This window comes from Seriola dumerili, unplaced genomic scaffold (assembly GCF_002260705.1).
Source record: "Seriola dumerili isolate Sdu_G_001 unplaced genomic scaffold, Sdu_1.0 BDQW01000331.1, whole genome shotgun sequence".
In the NCBI taxonomy this organism is placed as follows: domain Eukaryota; kingdom Metazoa; phylum Chordata; class Actinopteri; order Carangiformes; family Carangidae; genus Seriola; species Seriola dumerili.
In genome coordinates, this window is record NW_019174586.1 from 8,057,300 (window position 1) to 8,072,308 (window position 15,009).

Sequence of the window (15,009 nt, forward strand, 5' to 3'; positions counted from 1 at the left end):
GTGGTGGTTCAATGCATGCATTTTAGTGGCAGGCATAGCACCAGCTGTCTTTTATGTGATTGGGGACTTACAACTATACTGTATATATCTGTCCCCGTGATTGCCAAGGATAAACCTATTGCTGCTAACAAGCGTGGAGTCAAGCTGCCAGAAAGAGAAAAAGTCATTTACCCCTCCTCTTGTCCTCATCTCTCAGCAAACCTTGACATTTTCCAGCACAGAAATGTGAAGTATTTCTTAAGCCCTTTCATGCCTCAGTAGACAAACTGGATCAACCTATCGGTTAACCTTCACAAGAAGAAGAGATAATACTTGAGCGAATTTCTTAAAAATAAAACACAAGCATGGTTGTCTTTTCCTTGTTTGACAACCTTTCATGCGTCACTCTTTTTAGCTGTTTGCTTAGGCACACTTGCATATTTGATTTTTTCAAAAGTGATGGTTACCCTGAGAAAGAAGTGTCTAACCTAAATAAATTAATTAGTGTCTTTAGTCTGACTACTTCACAAAATGCAACCCTGTCAAATATGCTGCAAAGAAGGACAGTCACTGCACAGGCAAAACAAAACATTTTTTTCTGTAGCAACCAAGTAGCCTTAGTTTACTGCACCATTGTGGTTTTAAGTTTTGCTGAACTTTATTTAATTTTCATATACACTCCTACAGTGTCGCATGTGATGTGGATATGGTTGTTTATGAATTGTTCAAAGGCCTTGTTTTCCTGCTGCTTCTTCCAGTCTTCCAGTGCTAAACAAGCCCCAACACTCTCTGTGAAAGCACAGGGGTGAAACTGATATCGATATTTTCATGTAACTCTCACTGAGACAGCCCACAAACATATTTCGTAATATCTTCTTTAAAGGTGACCAGCAGTACAGGTGCACACCTTAAAAGCCTCTTTCACTATACTCTGGAGTCCCTCTCTGGGCTTGGTCCCATGTAGCCTGGTGCTGGGAGAGGTAATAGAGACCGCAGGGACATCAGTAATCCTGCCAGCTGTCCAAAGAACAGCTTTAGCTTCAAATCTCTGTTCTTCATCCCCTCACAGTGACACAAGCCCAGCTTCTGCGTTGTCTCCTGAATGCTTAAGGTGGACAGCATGCCGGAGTCTTAACGGACGCCAGGGGCAGCCATTTGGACCATCAGCTTGTGCCTTCCCACCAGCGCTCAAGCGCATTGGGTCACAACGAGCTGCCTTGGCACAACCAGAGAATGGCTTCCTAGAACTGATTGGCTGTCAGGCTCAATCCATTCACTGCCCCCAGGAGCGTGTCTCCATGACCAATTTAAGAGGCAGAGGCAGAGTCAGAGCCTTCCCACACTCCCTGCTTCTGAGAAAGAGAACAACAGTCATGTGAAGATGTGGGCAGATTAAATATACTTGTTAAAAGGCTGTACCAAGCCCCATATCATTGACAATGCTCAGAGTTATTGATTTGAGGGATTTTTTACTTACTCAACATTGTTGTATTTTCTCTTTTACTTTCATTTTTTGGGCTATGTTGGTGTAAAGGCAAATGTGTGACCTGGGAGCGTCTCCTCTCATAAATAAAAATCCTTAGTGTATAAGGTAAAATATTGGCTGTGCTAAATTATGTGGATACTTCCAGTTTGAATTAGACATTTAGTAAATCTCACCAACAGTACATTTCCCAAGATGCATATTTACTTTTATTCATAAAATGACCCACAAAGAGATTCCTAATAACAGCCATAAACTGGAAATTAAGCATGTATAATCATGATACCCTGGACAATACTGCTCTGATCCTCCACATTTGGTAGAAACGTACTATTTCCATAGAAAGCATTAATCGTTTGTAGGAGTCCTTCCCCTCTCCTCTTGGACTAGAAACAGGGAAGAGGGTCACTAAGGGAGAGCTGTGTTGTCTCAATTAGAAGAGGAGGCGTTTTTCTCACTGGGCCCTGCTCCAGGCCCAGCTGTGTACCTTCCTCCGTGGGCTGAGCCTCTCCCTGCATACTGAAAGCATTACTGGCCACAGGTCAGAGTGTCACTCTGCAGGACTTATCCTGCTCCCTATACACACACCTTTTATTGATAGAGCTTGGTTAACCAGAACCAGATGGTTTCGATGGGAAGACAGAAAACTAGTTAGCTTAAAAACTCACATTCATGACCAGTTGGACGAGTGCAAACATATTTTATTTTTGGAGTGTGTGCATGCATTCATACTTACCACACTATCCACAGTTTCCATCATCATTATCATTATCAGCCACTTCTACCACTCCTTGTTGTCATTAGGCATGATGATGATTGCATGGTTCAGAGCTCCATCTCTCCCCCAACTGCAGCTCCATTCTAATAGTTCACCTTGAGCCAAGAAGTATTTCTTCAATGTTCCTGCTATGACAAGGTTAGATACTGACAAAGGAAAAAAAACAAAACAATAACACAACTAATTTGAGGTTGTATTTTGCTGCTTTGAGAGGTATCCAAGTATTTTGTTTAAACATTAAAAAAAACAAAAACTTATCCACATACTAAGTGGCACTTATCTTGTTACCTGTGTTATGCCTCATTCACACTGAATTTGTTGATTTTTTTTGGTATCCTGTTTTAGCATATACAATCATTTCATGTTTTTAAGCTGAAAGTGAGAGAAATGATTTCAGTTATCAGAGTGCGAGTGATTGCCTTTTAAGTGTAAGTGGAAGCATGTTTTTGAGATACAAGATATCAAGTGGATGGAGAGGTGTGTATCCACACAGCAAATTGGCTTTGGGGTTGAGAAAGAGACCTCTGTTTAGCCTTAGTCAACTGGAGAAATGGGTCACTGCTGGATTTCACTCGTGTCACATGGTACATTCATATGTATATATGTCTGTATGTAGCCATACCAAGGCTAGCTAGTCAGTCAGTGGATTTGGAAAGTATTCAGACCCCTTCACTTAGTTGTGCCAAAATAAAAAAATAAAAAAATGTTTCTTGATATATATATATATATATATATATATATATATATATGATGCGTGTGTGTAACATAAAACACTTCTGTGGAAATGGTATTTCTGTGGGTAAGGCATGTCTGAGGCCAGTGATTCTTCCTCAGAATCCATCTCCTTCAGACAGGCTGGCAGCTCTCTAGCAGCTCAATCCTCAGTGTGAGTCCCTGAGATGGAGGACAGGGCACATGTTTGCAGGCAGATTGCACATTTGAGGGAATAAATTGCCTCGTAGAGGACCAGACTCCACATTGTCTGTTCCACTCTGTGTTCCTTTGCCTTTAAATATGTTTGTTGAAGACCTGTCATCTGCAGTTTCTTTTATTTCTTTTCAAGGCCCACTCATTTATGGTGTCTGGTGGCGGGGCTCAGCCGGATGGTCTGAGTCCGGAAGTGAACATGTGGTAGTGTTTAGCTTTGTACTGCCCTGGGTTTTATGGACGTCTTGAGGGAGATATCTCATGGAAAGCAACCAGGATAGTGATTCTGGGCCAGCAAACAGACTGAATGTCCAAGTGTTGGAGAACTCTTTTTATCACAGAGCCTCCCAAGGGTATACCTCAGTCCAAGCCCCACAGAGGAGGCTTAACATAGTTGCCAAGTCATCTTTAATAAGCCAAATCTGTTTTTGCTCAAACATTCATGTATTTTTTCAATGGGACCACTATCAATTTGGTGACTCCTTTTGGCACGAAGGAAGCTTTAACTCCCCCTCAGTTAATGGAATGTGTTCCAGTTAAAGTCACCAGAGACTTCTCTTCATGTGTTTATTTTGGCTCCAGTGATTCTTTCATGTGTTTTGTTAAAACATGATTTAGAAACACTTCCTCCTTGACATGCTCCTCAAAGCTACTCACCCTTGAAAGTTAATATATTACAAAAAAAAATCATTGTGAAATACTATTTATAATTCATTGTTGTATTTCTCCTCTCAAGCTTTCATGGCCAATCTCAAGTCAAAAGCATTTGACCCTATTATTTCCCTGAGAAGACCATCTGGCCCAAGAATCAGCTATGCAGAGGTTGAGCTCTGCATAAGACATTGGGTGCAAAACTTAGAGGTTGTTGTTCATTTTTCAACAGCTTTCTTCCCGTCTTTGATGGACTGAGTTAGCCTGGATAAAAACACACTACTGTCCCAGCCCCTCACCTTATTCCATTCAACAATTAACAAACAATTGTGCTGCTGGTATTAGCTTGTAATTAAGATGTAAGAAGCTATGTAATGCTCTGACAACCTGACACAGAAATAATGTATTTCTATGTGATGTAACTTAATGTCATAATTGTATACAATTGCTTCAAGGAAACCAGCGAGATGCTAGAAAACCCTCCCCCACTGTACCCGTCACAAATGGTTCATCACTGTGTGATTGCTTGGAAGATTTAATTAGCAAATAAAAATTTGTCCAAGAAAGATGCCATTGTTGTCAGAGTATTACATTTTAGCCACTGGGCAACTAGTAAAACACGTTTAAAAACTGGCAAGGATTTGGATCAGCTGTTGTGGACCTACACTGTTGAACAGGTTAGGTTTTCTGGCAGAAAAAAAAGTAGATGGACATACATTTGCAAAAAACAACACAAAAACTTTCATCAAAATTGAACTGCCCAAAGTCTTATGCCATGTTGAGAATGTAATTTATTGTAATAAACTTACAAGTCCTGTGTTTTGGAGACATTTACAAAACTTACTTTATTGTTTTGACGAGCCATCTGGTTGAAATGTGCCACCTATGGTCATCCTCGCCACATACCTGGAACTCTGACTTGTGTGGCATCACGAATGTGTGCAAGCCCTCCAGGGCCAATCAGTCCACATGCAGTGCTCAGAGGAAACATGTGACATGTGGCATAATTGAGTCAGCCAGCCAATTCTGTAGAAAAAAAATAAGCCAACTGATGCCACTACTCAGTGCTCAGCGGGAGAGCTCTAAGCTGTATAGGATGGTATCAGAAAGGGGAATGTGCCTGTTTCAGATTATTAAAGGCACTGTTTTTCTCTTTAATTTGAGATAGCGTGGGGCCCTGGGGTAAGGGCAAAGACAGCTGAGGCACTGACGAATGGGCCCAGAGCACCCTGCTGAGAGTGTAACGTACCTAGGTGAAACATTCAAGTGGCAGTAGAGAAAAGAGAATGGAGGTTTAAGAGAACAATTTAGAACCAAAAGCAGCCAAATTCCCCCTCTCAGTTTAATTTGCCCTCTGTCTGTGAGCTGTTCTGTCAGGGGGATCATTGTTTCCTCATGTTTTATTTTTGCTGGCTCTCCAGTTTCTTTGTCCAGGGCCCTTGCCACATAAGAAATCCGTCATGATTTCTTGGGTCTTACTGGTTACTGAGTCAGGATATTGTGGATGTAATGTTGTTGTCATTGGATTTATTTATAAGGTGATAAATATTTATTTTGTGTCTGTCTTATTTGGTACACTACGAGGAATTCCGATGCTGACATTGAAACATGAAAATACATAAATTTGCCAGTCTTGTAAAATCAAAGGCATCATGGTACCTGAAAATAACACACGTGGTGAAACAAACCAAGTCAAGTGTCTGGGACTCCATTATCTCAGTCAAACACTGAGCAAGGGGTTGTATGTATCATCAGAACATCTACATTATTTCTTACCTGATCTTAACATTAATTGGCGAGCAACTCCCAAGGCTTCTGCTAACAAAAATAAAAGTTAAAACCTTTGTCCAATGTGCAACTCTGAGGTCCACTGAGTCTGAAGGTAAATCAGCTGTAAGCTTCTATACGAACATCCTCAGATGTTGACAGAAAATCGAACCATAATACTGTATGTCAGACTGGTATATACTTACATGCTTTTAGCCCTACTTAATACGGTAAACAACTGCATCCCTGATGTCATGTGTTGACAGCAAGCACTGGAATTAGGCAGGTGCCTTCAGCATTGCTTCTTCTGGCTGCCCAGGAGATGTTGCCTCTTTGATTGTTTCTTCAAATATGCAAGCCAGCGCTATGGGAACAGATTGTTTGTTCTACATATCCTAGGAGACTCCCACCTTGGGTTTAAACAGAGCAGTTGTGATGATTAGCAAAAAAGTGTACTGCCTCTTCTATAAGCCACCAGGAGGAGAGGGAAGGGTCTAAGGAATCTTTTTTTTCTCACATTGCTGCTTCTTTATTGTAAAAAAAAAACATCACCTCTCCTCCATTCTTCTATCTCACTGACCCCTCCTCAGTACCAGTTTAAAAATGTTGACCTTTCATTCTGTACATGGACACCTATGTTTTTAGACAAACTTGATGCTATTGAAATGTAAATGAAGAGTAATACATTCTGACATGTGGCGCTTCCCCATAGTGCGGACTTAATAATGTCTCCGTTATGAAAACAAAGGTCTCTTCATTCTCTGGACCAATTTGTCTGTTGCGTTCAGTCACGTAACAGAGACTTAATGCCATTTTCTGGGATTGTGGGGGGTAACACAATTATCTCCTTGGCCCAAGCAAGTTGACAGACAGGGCCTAAGGGAAGGAACTGTGCTTATCAAGCATCTACCCACTGTCACTATGACAGAAATGTTGGCACACACAAACAAAGTCATTACAGGGCTGTGCTCTGATGCTGCATCTGATGGTATTGCACTTTATGTAATTCCACATGATGTTCAAGGGGGTTGTCATCAATCACATCCCCCTTTCAACAACTTCATTTTAAACCACATATGTAAAGGTCTTAGGGATGTAAGGCTGGACACTAAGAAAACAATAAATGATGCCATTTACAGTAACTTTAACAATGTGGTATGTCAGAAAAAATTGTGACATAATACCTACACATTTTTCCCATAGAAGCTTTATCTATTTAGTACAACATCTTGTTCAAGACACAGGATGTGATACATTGTATTCAGTGTATTTTCAAATTATTGTACTGATTGTAGGACACATCATAAAGTTGATCAATTAAATTGCCTACCAGTTATTTCACCAGTAGTAACTCAACTAGTAGCTGTTTTGTTTTTGCCTTTTATTAAGAGAAAAGTGATAAGTAAGCAAAATGCTGAAGTTTGCTGATATGGAAGCTATGGTTTTTAATTGGATTATGCCATCTGTTGCCATCTAACGCATCTTGGCCTGTCGGCTCATGTTTTAATATGCATAAATGCATTTGCATTCTAATGTATCTAAATGATTTATTTCACTTTGTTGTATAAAAAGTTCAAAAATATTTTTGAATGTTATTTAATTTTTGCTTGTTTACGGTGCTGAAAACAGGCAGTGTAACAATTTAATTAAATAGCACACTGTATATTCTTGTTAAATTGCATATAATTTCCAAACTGTGAACATAGTAATTCTGAAAATACTGTTTTTTACCCTGCAGTGAAAAAAGACGTGAAAGATGAGACTGACGACAGAATGCAACAATTCAAGAAAAAGGCAAAGGAGCTTCGAATCTTGGATGCTAAGACAGCACAGAATCTTTGTAAGTATATACAGTTATGTTTTTTTATTATTATTTTATAGCAAATAACCACATGTATAACATGTTTAACACCATTAGTTCATGAAGTAGTATACTCTTTTTAACATGACCTTTTATGTCAGAAATGTCAGTGTTATTTTCCATGACACTCCAGGCGTTTCATACCAGCATGAACAGATCAACAAAGCTGTTTGTGAGAAAGAAATGGTAGAACGTCCTTAACGTTGATAGAATTTTACTTAGCCCTTTGGGGAAATGTTTTCTTGGCAGTTGTTTAGCGGTTGTCACAACTGTGTCCAAGCTCCCTGTCTGTAATCATGTGTAAAGCAAATTCCTATCAGAGGTAAACACCAAAGCTACATGTAGGGGGTTTGAACCCCCAGAGGCCTAAGTGGAATAAATGTGTAGTTAGAAAGGTTTTTTGTTCGGGGCTAATTTCAGGTTGCAAGCAAATGCTCTAAAAAATCATTCGGTCTCAGAATTTCACTAACAGCTGAACCGTTGCACCTTCTCTCTTCTGTATGAATCCGCTTGATCCTAAATCCATAAAATGCGTGTATGAATTCAAAATACAAAAACTGAGCGACTGCTGGTTGTGTTGTGTTGATTGGTGGGTAGAGTATTTCTTATTGTTTTCCCAACTCTTTGGGATTTCATCTGCAGCCTTGATATCCCTTACCTCAGTGATTCAATGGATGATGACACCTCATGAAATATGCATGTCAAATGCTAGATACCGGGTCATCCTCCTTGCAACCCCCACTCCACCCCTGTGTTTATCCATGTATTTCATACCCCTCTCCTTTCTAGGACAAGGAGAGGGGTATGCAGTGGCATACTATAGACTGGGATGAGTATATTTATAGGTGGATAAATTGTACAATGTGGGTGAGGATTGGAAGCAAACCAAGATGTCAAAATAAGCTGAGGGATACATGTACATCAACAATTTGTGCCTCACAACCAATTCCCTTCCTGTGTGCTGGTGATAGCTTCCATGAACAGAGGCCAGATGAATGAGATCATCAGACAAAATTTTGGGGTCTGATGTCAGGAAAGGCCATGTGGCATGAAGAGAGGATGACACATAGAAGCATCTGTGTTTGTGTGTGTGAGTGTGAGTCTGTGTGTGTGTGTGTGTGTGTGTGTGTGTGTGTGTGTGTGTGTGTGTGTGTGTGTGTGTGTGTGTGTGTGTGTGTGTGTGTGTTTGTGTGTCTGTGTCTGTGTCTGTGTGCGCATTTGCAAATGTGCCAGTTTGCGCATGTCATTGCACTTGTGTACAGGCTGTGACAATGTTGATAGGTGTCACTGCCGTCTTTGATTACAGCTCGAGCAGATGGGCTTTGGATTTTGCAGGAAGCACAAATAAGTGCAGGAAATCTCACTTCCAGAATGGCACTGGGTGGGAGGCATGTGGTCGTACACAGTTTCCCCCGAGTCGCCTTGACACATACTACAGAATCATAGATCATATTCACTGCTTGCCTCGGAACCCTCTAAGCTCCCTTTTCAATTTCGATGTGTGGTAGTGTTGAAGGTTCAGTGACTGGGATGGGTAGAGGGACAAAATGAATGATTGTGATATCAGTGCCACTTTATGTATTCTGGTATAATGATAATGCATACCACTGTCTGATAAATTGTGTCTACGTACCTACTTACCTATCTGTCTGTCTCTCTTTCTGTCTAGAAATAAGCTGCAGGTTAGCATTTGACTTGTGGCTAAGACCTGAATAAAGAGAATTACAGTTGCTGACATGAGATAAGATATGAGCTTAGACTACTTTTTGTAGTGAATAAAAGAAATCCATTTAGACTCCGATCCTGCTTTGAGGCTTATCGCATGACCCTCGTCACTTGGTTGTTAAAGCAAAGGTTGGAAACAAACATTAGACCAAAATTTTAGACTGTTTTCTTTGTATCAGTAACATCACATTGTAAGTGAAAGGAACCTGAAGAGAAAGTAGTCTGAGTAAAATGAACACGTTTGGACTCTTTAAGCTGATGAAAATTCTGACATCTAGGACTTTCAATCTGAGAGACAGGACATGACTCAGGTTAAATTATTTGATCCACATCATAGAGAAGCATAAAGCTGGGTACAGCAACAAGAGCCAAGTACTTAATGACTAGCCATTTTTCCATTATATAATTAAATTCAAGTGAACTATTGTATTGAGTGCGGACCCCAAACCAAGAGATACAATTGTATCCAATTGTTAAAAATAGACTTTATTTAAAAGCAATCAGAAAATCTAGAGCTCAGGGTTTGAGTGCTATAATAGAAACTGAGGCCAGATTGGAAATTTTCTTTATTAAAAACAATCATTTTGACCTCCTGTAAGCTTAAAATGTTTAAAAATCAATGAGTTCAGAAAATGATACTTCATGAGAAGTTAAGCTCAAAGTATGCCCTGTGAAATCAAACTTCACCCAAAGTTGCAAGATCTTTAAAACTTGAAGAGTATGAGCCAGTATAAACCAAAGAGAAAAGTTAACTTTCTTTTAAGTTTGACAGAAATTTGCTTAGAATATGTTAATGTCAGTTCATAGTTCATGAAAAAATGAATATAATACAAATGATTATGCATTATTTTTGTTAAAAATGTGGTTGCTAACAAAGGCAAACTTAAACAAGCTTTTGCAAGTGTTGGCAGGTCTTTGTAAAGGCTCACACTACTAGCTAATTTTACTTCCCAATGTAAACTCTAATTAACTGTTATTTTAAACAATTTCCATAACCTGTGTGTCAGGTATCCCACTCATTCTTCCTTTGACTACAGTTAAAAAAAAGTATCTTTCTCGCCACAATCACTAAATAAAGAAACAATTTAAGAAATACAAAACAGTAAATAAGCATAGACTACTTTTTTACAGTGAATAAAAGAAATCCATTTAGACTAGGATCCTACTTTGAGGAGCCATGACTCTAGTCAGACAATCCTACTGTTGTCTGTCTGTCATACAACTCTAGCAATAAAAAATAAAAAAGTATAGCCCAGTTCACTGGAGCAACGTATAAGAACTGATCCTGGCAGGTGGATGTTTTTTTTGTTTTGTTTTGCCAAAGTATCCACCTGAATAACATTGTGCTGCAGAATCTGCATTAACACACCTGGCCCACTTCCCATTTCGCCACAGTTAGATTAGTGTGCATCTAGGAAATAACAGGTGCAGGCGCAGGCTGACCACACCCAACAGTGACAGAGCACTCAGCAAGGTAAACATTCAACTGATAGGTGGCAGCAAAAGTTGGATTTTCAGCCTGTCATTCTTCGCCTCATACTTCATTTACATCCACCTCAGTGTGTAATTTACAATATACTCCAGGATTGTCTTTGACAGCCCACCCCCAGGAGAACCTTGTATCCAGCTGTTGGTTTCATATGTGGAGGATATATAGGGCATATTGAAGAGACAATAATAAATGTAAGGTGTAAAGACAACAAACAAGTACAACATTTTCCATTTAATGAAAAGATCAGGCCAGGTCAGGATAATGTCATGCTAATGAGCAAAAAAATTACATAAATGCAGATTACCAATAGAATATGTTAATATATGTTATATGGTATAAACTTTCCTTTCGTTTCAGTTCTGAGTCACTGTCAACAAAACCTGACACAGTTTTGTTCAGTGCATAAAAAATACATTATAACAAATCAAAAGCAATGGTAATGACATGACATGAGCTGTGTAGTAAGTTATTGCAGTAAATAGTCTGTGTAACAGATAAATTAAGAAAAAAAAAAGGATGCACTACCTCTTCTTTTGTTGCATGTTAAATACAGACATCAGGTCCCATTGCTGCAGCAGTATAGCAGCTGTTGAGTAACTCTCCTCCAACTCATTACCAAACCTCCACCTGTGACTTCCACCTGGATACACCATCAGCTCCAATTTCCACTGTAGGCACCCCACCTGGAGAGTAAAACACCCACTAGGCTGTTCCCTAAGGCAAATTCACAGTGCTTCTTTGTATCCACCCAAACACAACCATGTAGCTTTCAGATGAAAACATTACCACTACCATGTACAAGTAGTACATTATTATTATTACTATTATTATTATGGTTAAGTTGTTATTGCTCACTTTTTATTAAGAGTCAAGCAGACATGGTATTACTTTGGCACCTTTTACTGGTAAATCTTGATGTTTTCCTTCCCAATTTTTGTCAGGGTGACACAAACTATCCTGTTGAGGGGCAGAAAGTGTATTAGTTTTTCCAAGTGACAAGTTAGGTCTGTGGTCATTTTGTCTGAGGAGCGATGAGTGCTGAAATGTCTCTTTGAACCCCACAGTCTAATAAAAAAAAGGGAAAGGAAATGACTCTCTTCTCTCTCCATCACAACAGCAATTTTCTTGGGCTCGTTCCGCTTGCCTTATGAAGAGATCCGGGACATTGTGCTGGAGGTAGACGAGGAAAGACTGAGCGAATCACTCATCCAGGTAAGACTGATGTTCAGTGTGGTGTGTTAGATTTTTTCACTGTCTCACACATACACACAAACACACACTTATTTTTATCCTCTGAAAACTGCGAGTGTGTGAGATGGAGTGAGTTTTTCTACATGTTCAAGTGAAAAGACAACTTTAAAATTTTCAGTGTCTGGCAGCTAGCTAGGTGACCCCATTTTAAGCTTGGTATGGTCTGTTTTTGGCACAAGTCAGTCTCCTCATTCTCATGTGCACCATAGAGCCCCCCCCCCCATTCATCCTCTTATAATGGATGATGAACGACAAGACTGGGCAAAGTCTCCCCAACTCCACCCTCCTTTCCTCTTGCCTTTGTCTTAAACTATGATTGATGAGCCTCCTAAAGGGTAGTTGTTTTTGCTCCTGTTTTATTTCTGTTTTCTTGTCTCTGAAGCATTAATTGAAAGCAGGGCGGGTTTATCTGAGGTGAAGATGCATTGCCGGAACAGTATGAGCTTCAATCAGCACTAATATTTCTTGCTATGTCCTCATGTCAAGCGTTACTGCAGTCTCGTTATCTTTTGTTTCTGTATAATTGACCTGTAGAGGGTGTAGACCTCAGGAGTGAACAGCGAAAAACAGATTTGATTTCAATATAATCTCTGCAGTGATACACTGTGTTGTGTGCATGAGTGTGTGCTAGAATATTTTTATATAGTTTTTCAAACCAGCAGTGGGCATTGGCAAGTGCAGATTAAGTTCAAAGGTCTTTCCTACCTTGGGGAAATAAATAAATAAAAACATTACCTTTGTACTGAGATATATGTCCTTTCCCACATGGCTTATCAACATACACTTGCACAGTAGTCTGCTTTCTCCCCACTGCTTGGATTCCAGACACTCATAAAAGATGTTGGACCAATATATATATTTAGATGGGGCCTATCTAGAGAGCTGCCCTGCAGGACTATTATTTTGAGCTCTGATAACCTTTAATTGGCTGGCAATCTGGCAGAAAGTACAGAGTGTACGTTATTAGATGGAAGATCCCCCTCTGCTTTGTGAAACGGAAAGGAAGTTAAGGTGTTGACCTTTTTCTAACCTTCAGCCGTTCTGTAGCAAAGTAAAAATGCTCAGTATCTGCCAACAGGGCAGCTGCATCCCCAGACCACCAGACCAATGGTTGGACTGGTTTACAGTAGTCTGATTAAGTTACAGGGAAACAAAGTACTCCTCCCACCACCAAGCAAGTTACTATTAAATTGGCAAAGCTGCTGACAACAAATACACTGGTGAAACTGGTCAGTAGTCTGGTGTATCAGCACGCACTTTATTAGTTGAAACTTTTGTCAAGGCTGTTAGGTAATTTCAAAGTCACAGACATGGCACTGAACTGATAAACTAGAAAGGACTGTGATTAATAAATAATGGACAAACTTAACAAACAAACCCAGACAAGAAAAAGAGCTACACCACCCATTCTCGCATTTTCTCTGAAGTGATGCAGTCACTATGATGCAGGGATCTGCTGTAACCTTCAAGTTCCTTTTGTTCACTGTTTAAAAATGCATGTGAATAAATTGTTGTAGGGATATGGTAGGTGGTCAGGGATAAATTATGTTTTTGTTTCCACATGGAAGCAGCCACTCACCCTCTTTGAAAGGGATTCTGTTGCCCCCCTTACCTCTTCAATATCCTTCCTTAATAAATATGAAGCAGGACAGGGAGGCTGCTAACAAAGAGGCAGGCTCAACAAGGCTTGTGAGAGTAAGTGTGTGAGTCAGCATAAGCATCTGGGAACTGAGCTAGTGTCTCAAAGTGAAGGGGGAGGCATGAGGACAACTGAGTTAACTTACCAGTACAGAGGCAAACCACATCTTGCAAGTCTTTGACTCTGAGATAACAACGCTAAGGACAGAGTAAACCTGGACGGGAAAATTAGGACAGAGCTCTTTGTTTATTTACTTTCAATGTAGTGCTTTTGTGTGTGTGTTTTTTTTGTTGTTTTTTTTGTATTTAATAGTCAGAATGACTCAATTTTCCTACATTTACCTGCAGGCTTAATGTATTTATGCTCTCTCATTTACAGTGAGCGGATCACTTCTCAGAAACCTTTGAAAAACATGCACAATGCACATTTTATTAAATAATTTGCACCATGTGATGATGCTGGGCTTACTGAATTTGTTCCCATTTTGTTAAAGAGGTGGATCCACTTTTTTCACACAGCCTTATTAGTTAAAGTTAGGTGCTGTTTTCCTTAATCTTTCTGCCTGTGAAATGTTATTTTACAAAGGAACTGATCTTTAATCAGACTTTTTATGCCAGATACAGTTGCTGGGCCTTTTCTTTTCATTTCAGTTTTTGTATTTGTTTTTGATGGACAGCACAATTTGCCTAGGTTTTTACACCAGTATAAGCACTTTTTGTTTTCTGAACAAGATAAAGAAACAATCTTTATTTATACGAATAGTGTTATTTATCGCTGATCGTATAATTACACAAACTTCCTGGTGAAATACCGGTTAGATGTTTATAGAACAAAATCATGTACAAATGAGCTCACAAATTAAACAAGGAAGCAGATGACACATGCCCAAGAAATACAGTTAGATCTATACAGAGGCACTGAAGGGAAGCAAAGAGACTTCCTGCTGGGCAACACAGTCCTGAGTGTGGGCTCCATCTGCACAGTGCTCATCTACACTCATTATGCTGATTAATCACTCTACACCACCCACTTTCAGCCGCACGCCAATCACCATTTATCCACATGGACAACTGCACACTCATACAGAGTAGAAAAATGTGTCAACATGGCTTGGGCAAGATGATGAATGATGAAACCTATATTGCCTTTGATCAGCCCTTATTTAAGTACTACTGTTCTCTATTAGTTGATAGTTACTTTTCACAGTTTGGTGGCTTGGTGTCACCTGCTGCTTTTGCACTAAACTATTATAATAGATATAACAGGCATGAAATGATGAAAATGCTTAGTATTTTCTGATTTGAAAACCATTATTAAGTGCCATTATTAGTAGCTAAATATACAATTTTTTATATTAGTCAATAAAGTTGGCACATACGCTATTGGTTTCATAGCAATGTTTTTCTTGACTTTACTGAGCATTTTTTTTTAAAATCAATTTCTATAAATGTGAACT

The 15,009-nt window shown here is 39.4% G+C and overlaps 1 protein-coding gene across 4 annotated transcripts in view; it reads left to right on the forward strand.

The window, feature by feature from the left end:
* diaph2 (diaphanous related formin 2) overlaps positions 1 to 15,009 on the forward strand; it is a 397,964-nt gene that overhangs the window by 191,082 nt on the left and 191,873 nt on the right. For all 4 annotated transcript variants that reach the window (XM_022759875.1, XM_022759878.1, XM_022759876.1 and 1 more), the window contains 2 exons: positions 7,324 to 7,425; positions 11,781 to 11,875. In XM_022759875.1, coding sequence (XP_022615596.1) covers positions 7,324 to 7,425; positions 11,781 to 11,875 — 197 coding nt within the window. The remainder of the gene's footprint in view (positions 1 to 7,323; positions 7,426 to 11,780; positions 11,876 to 15,009) is intronic.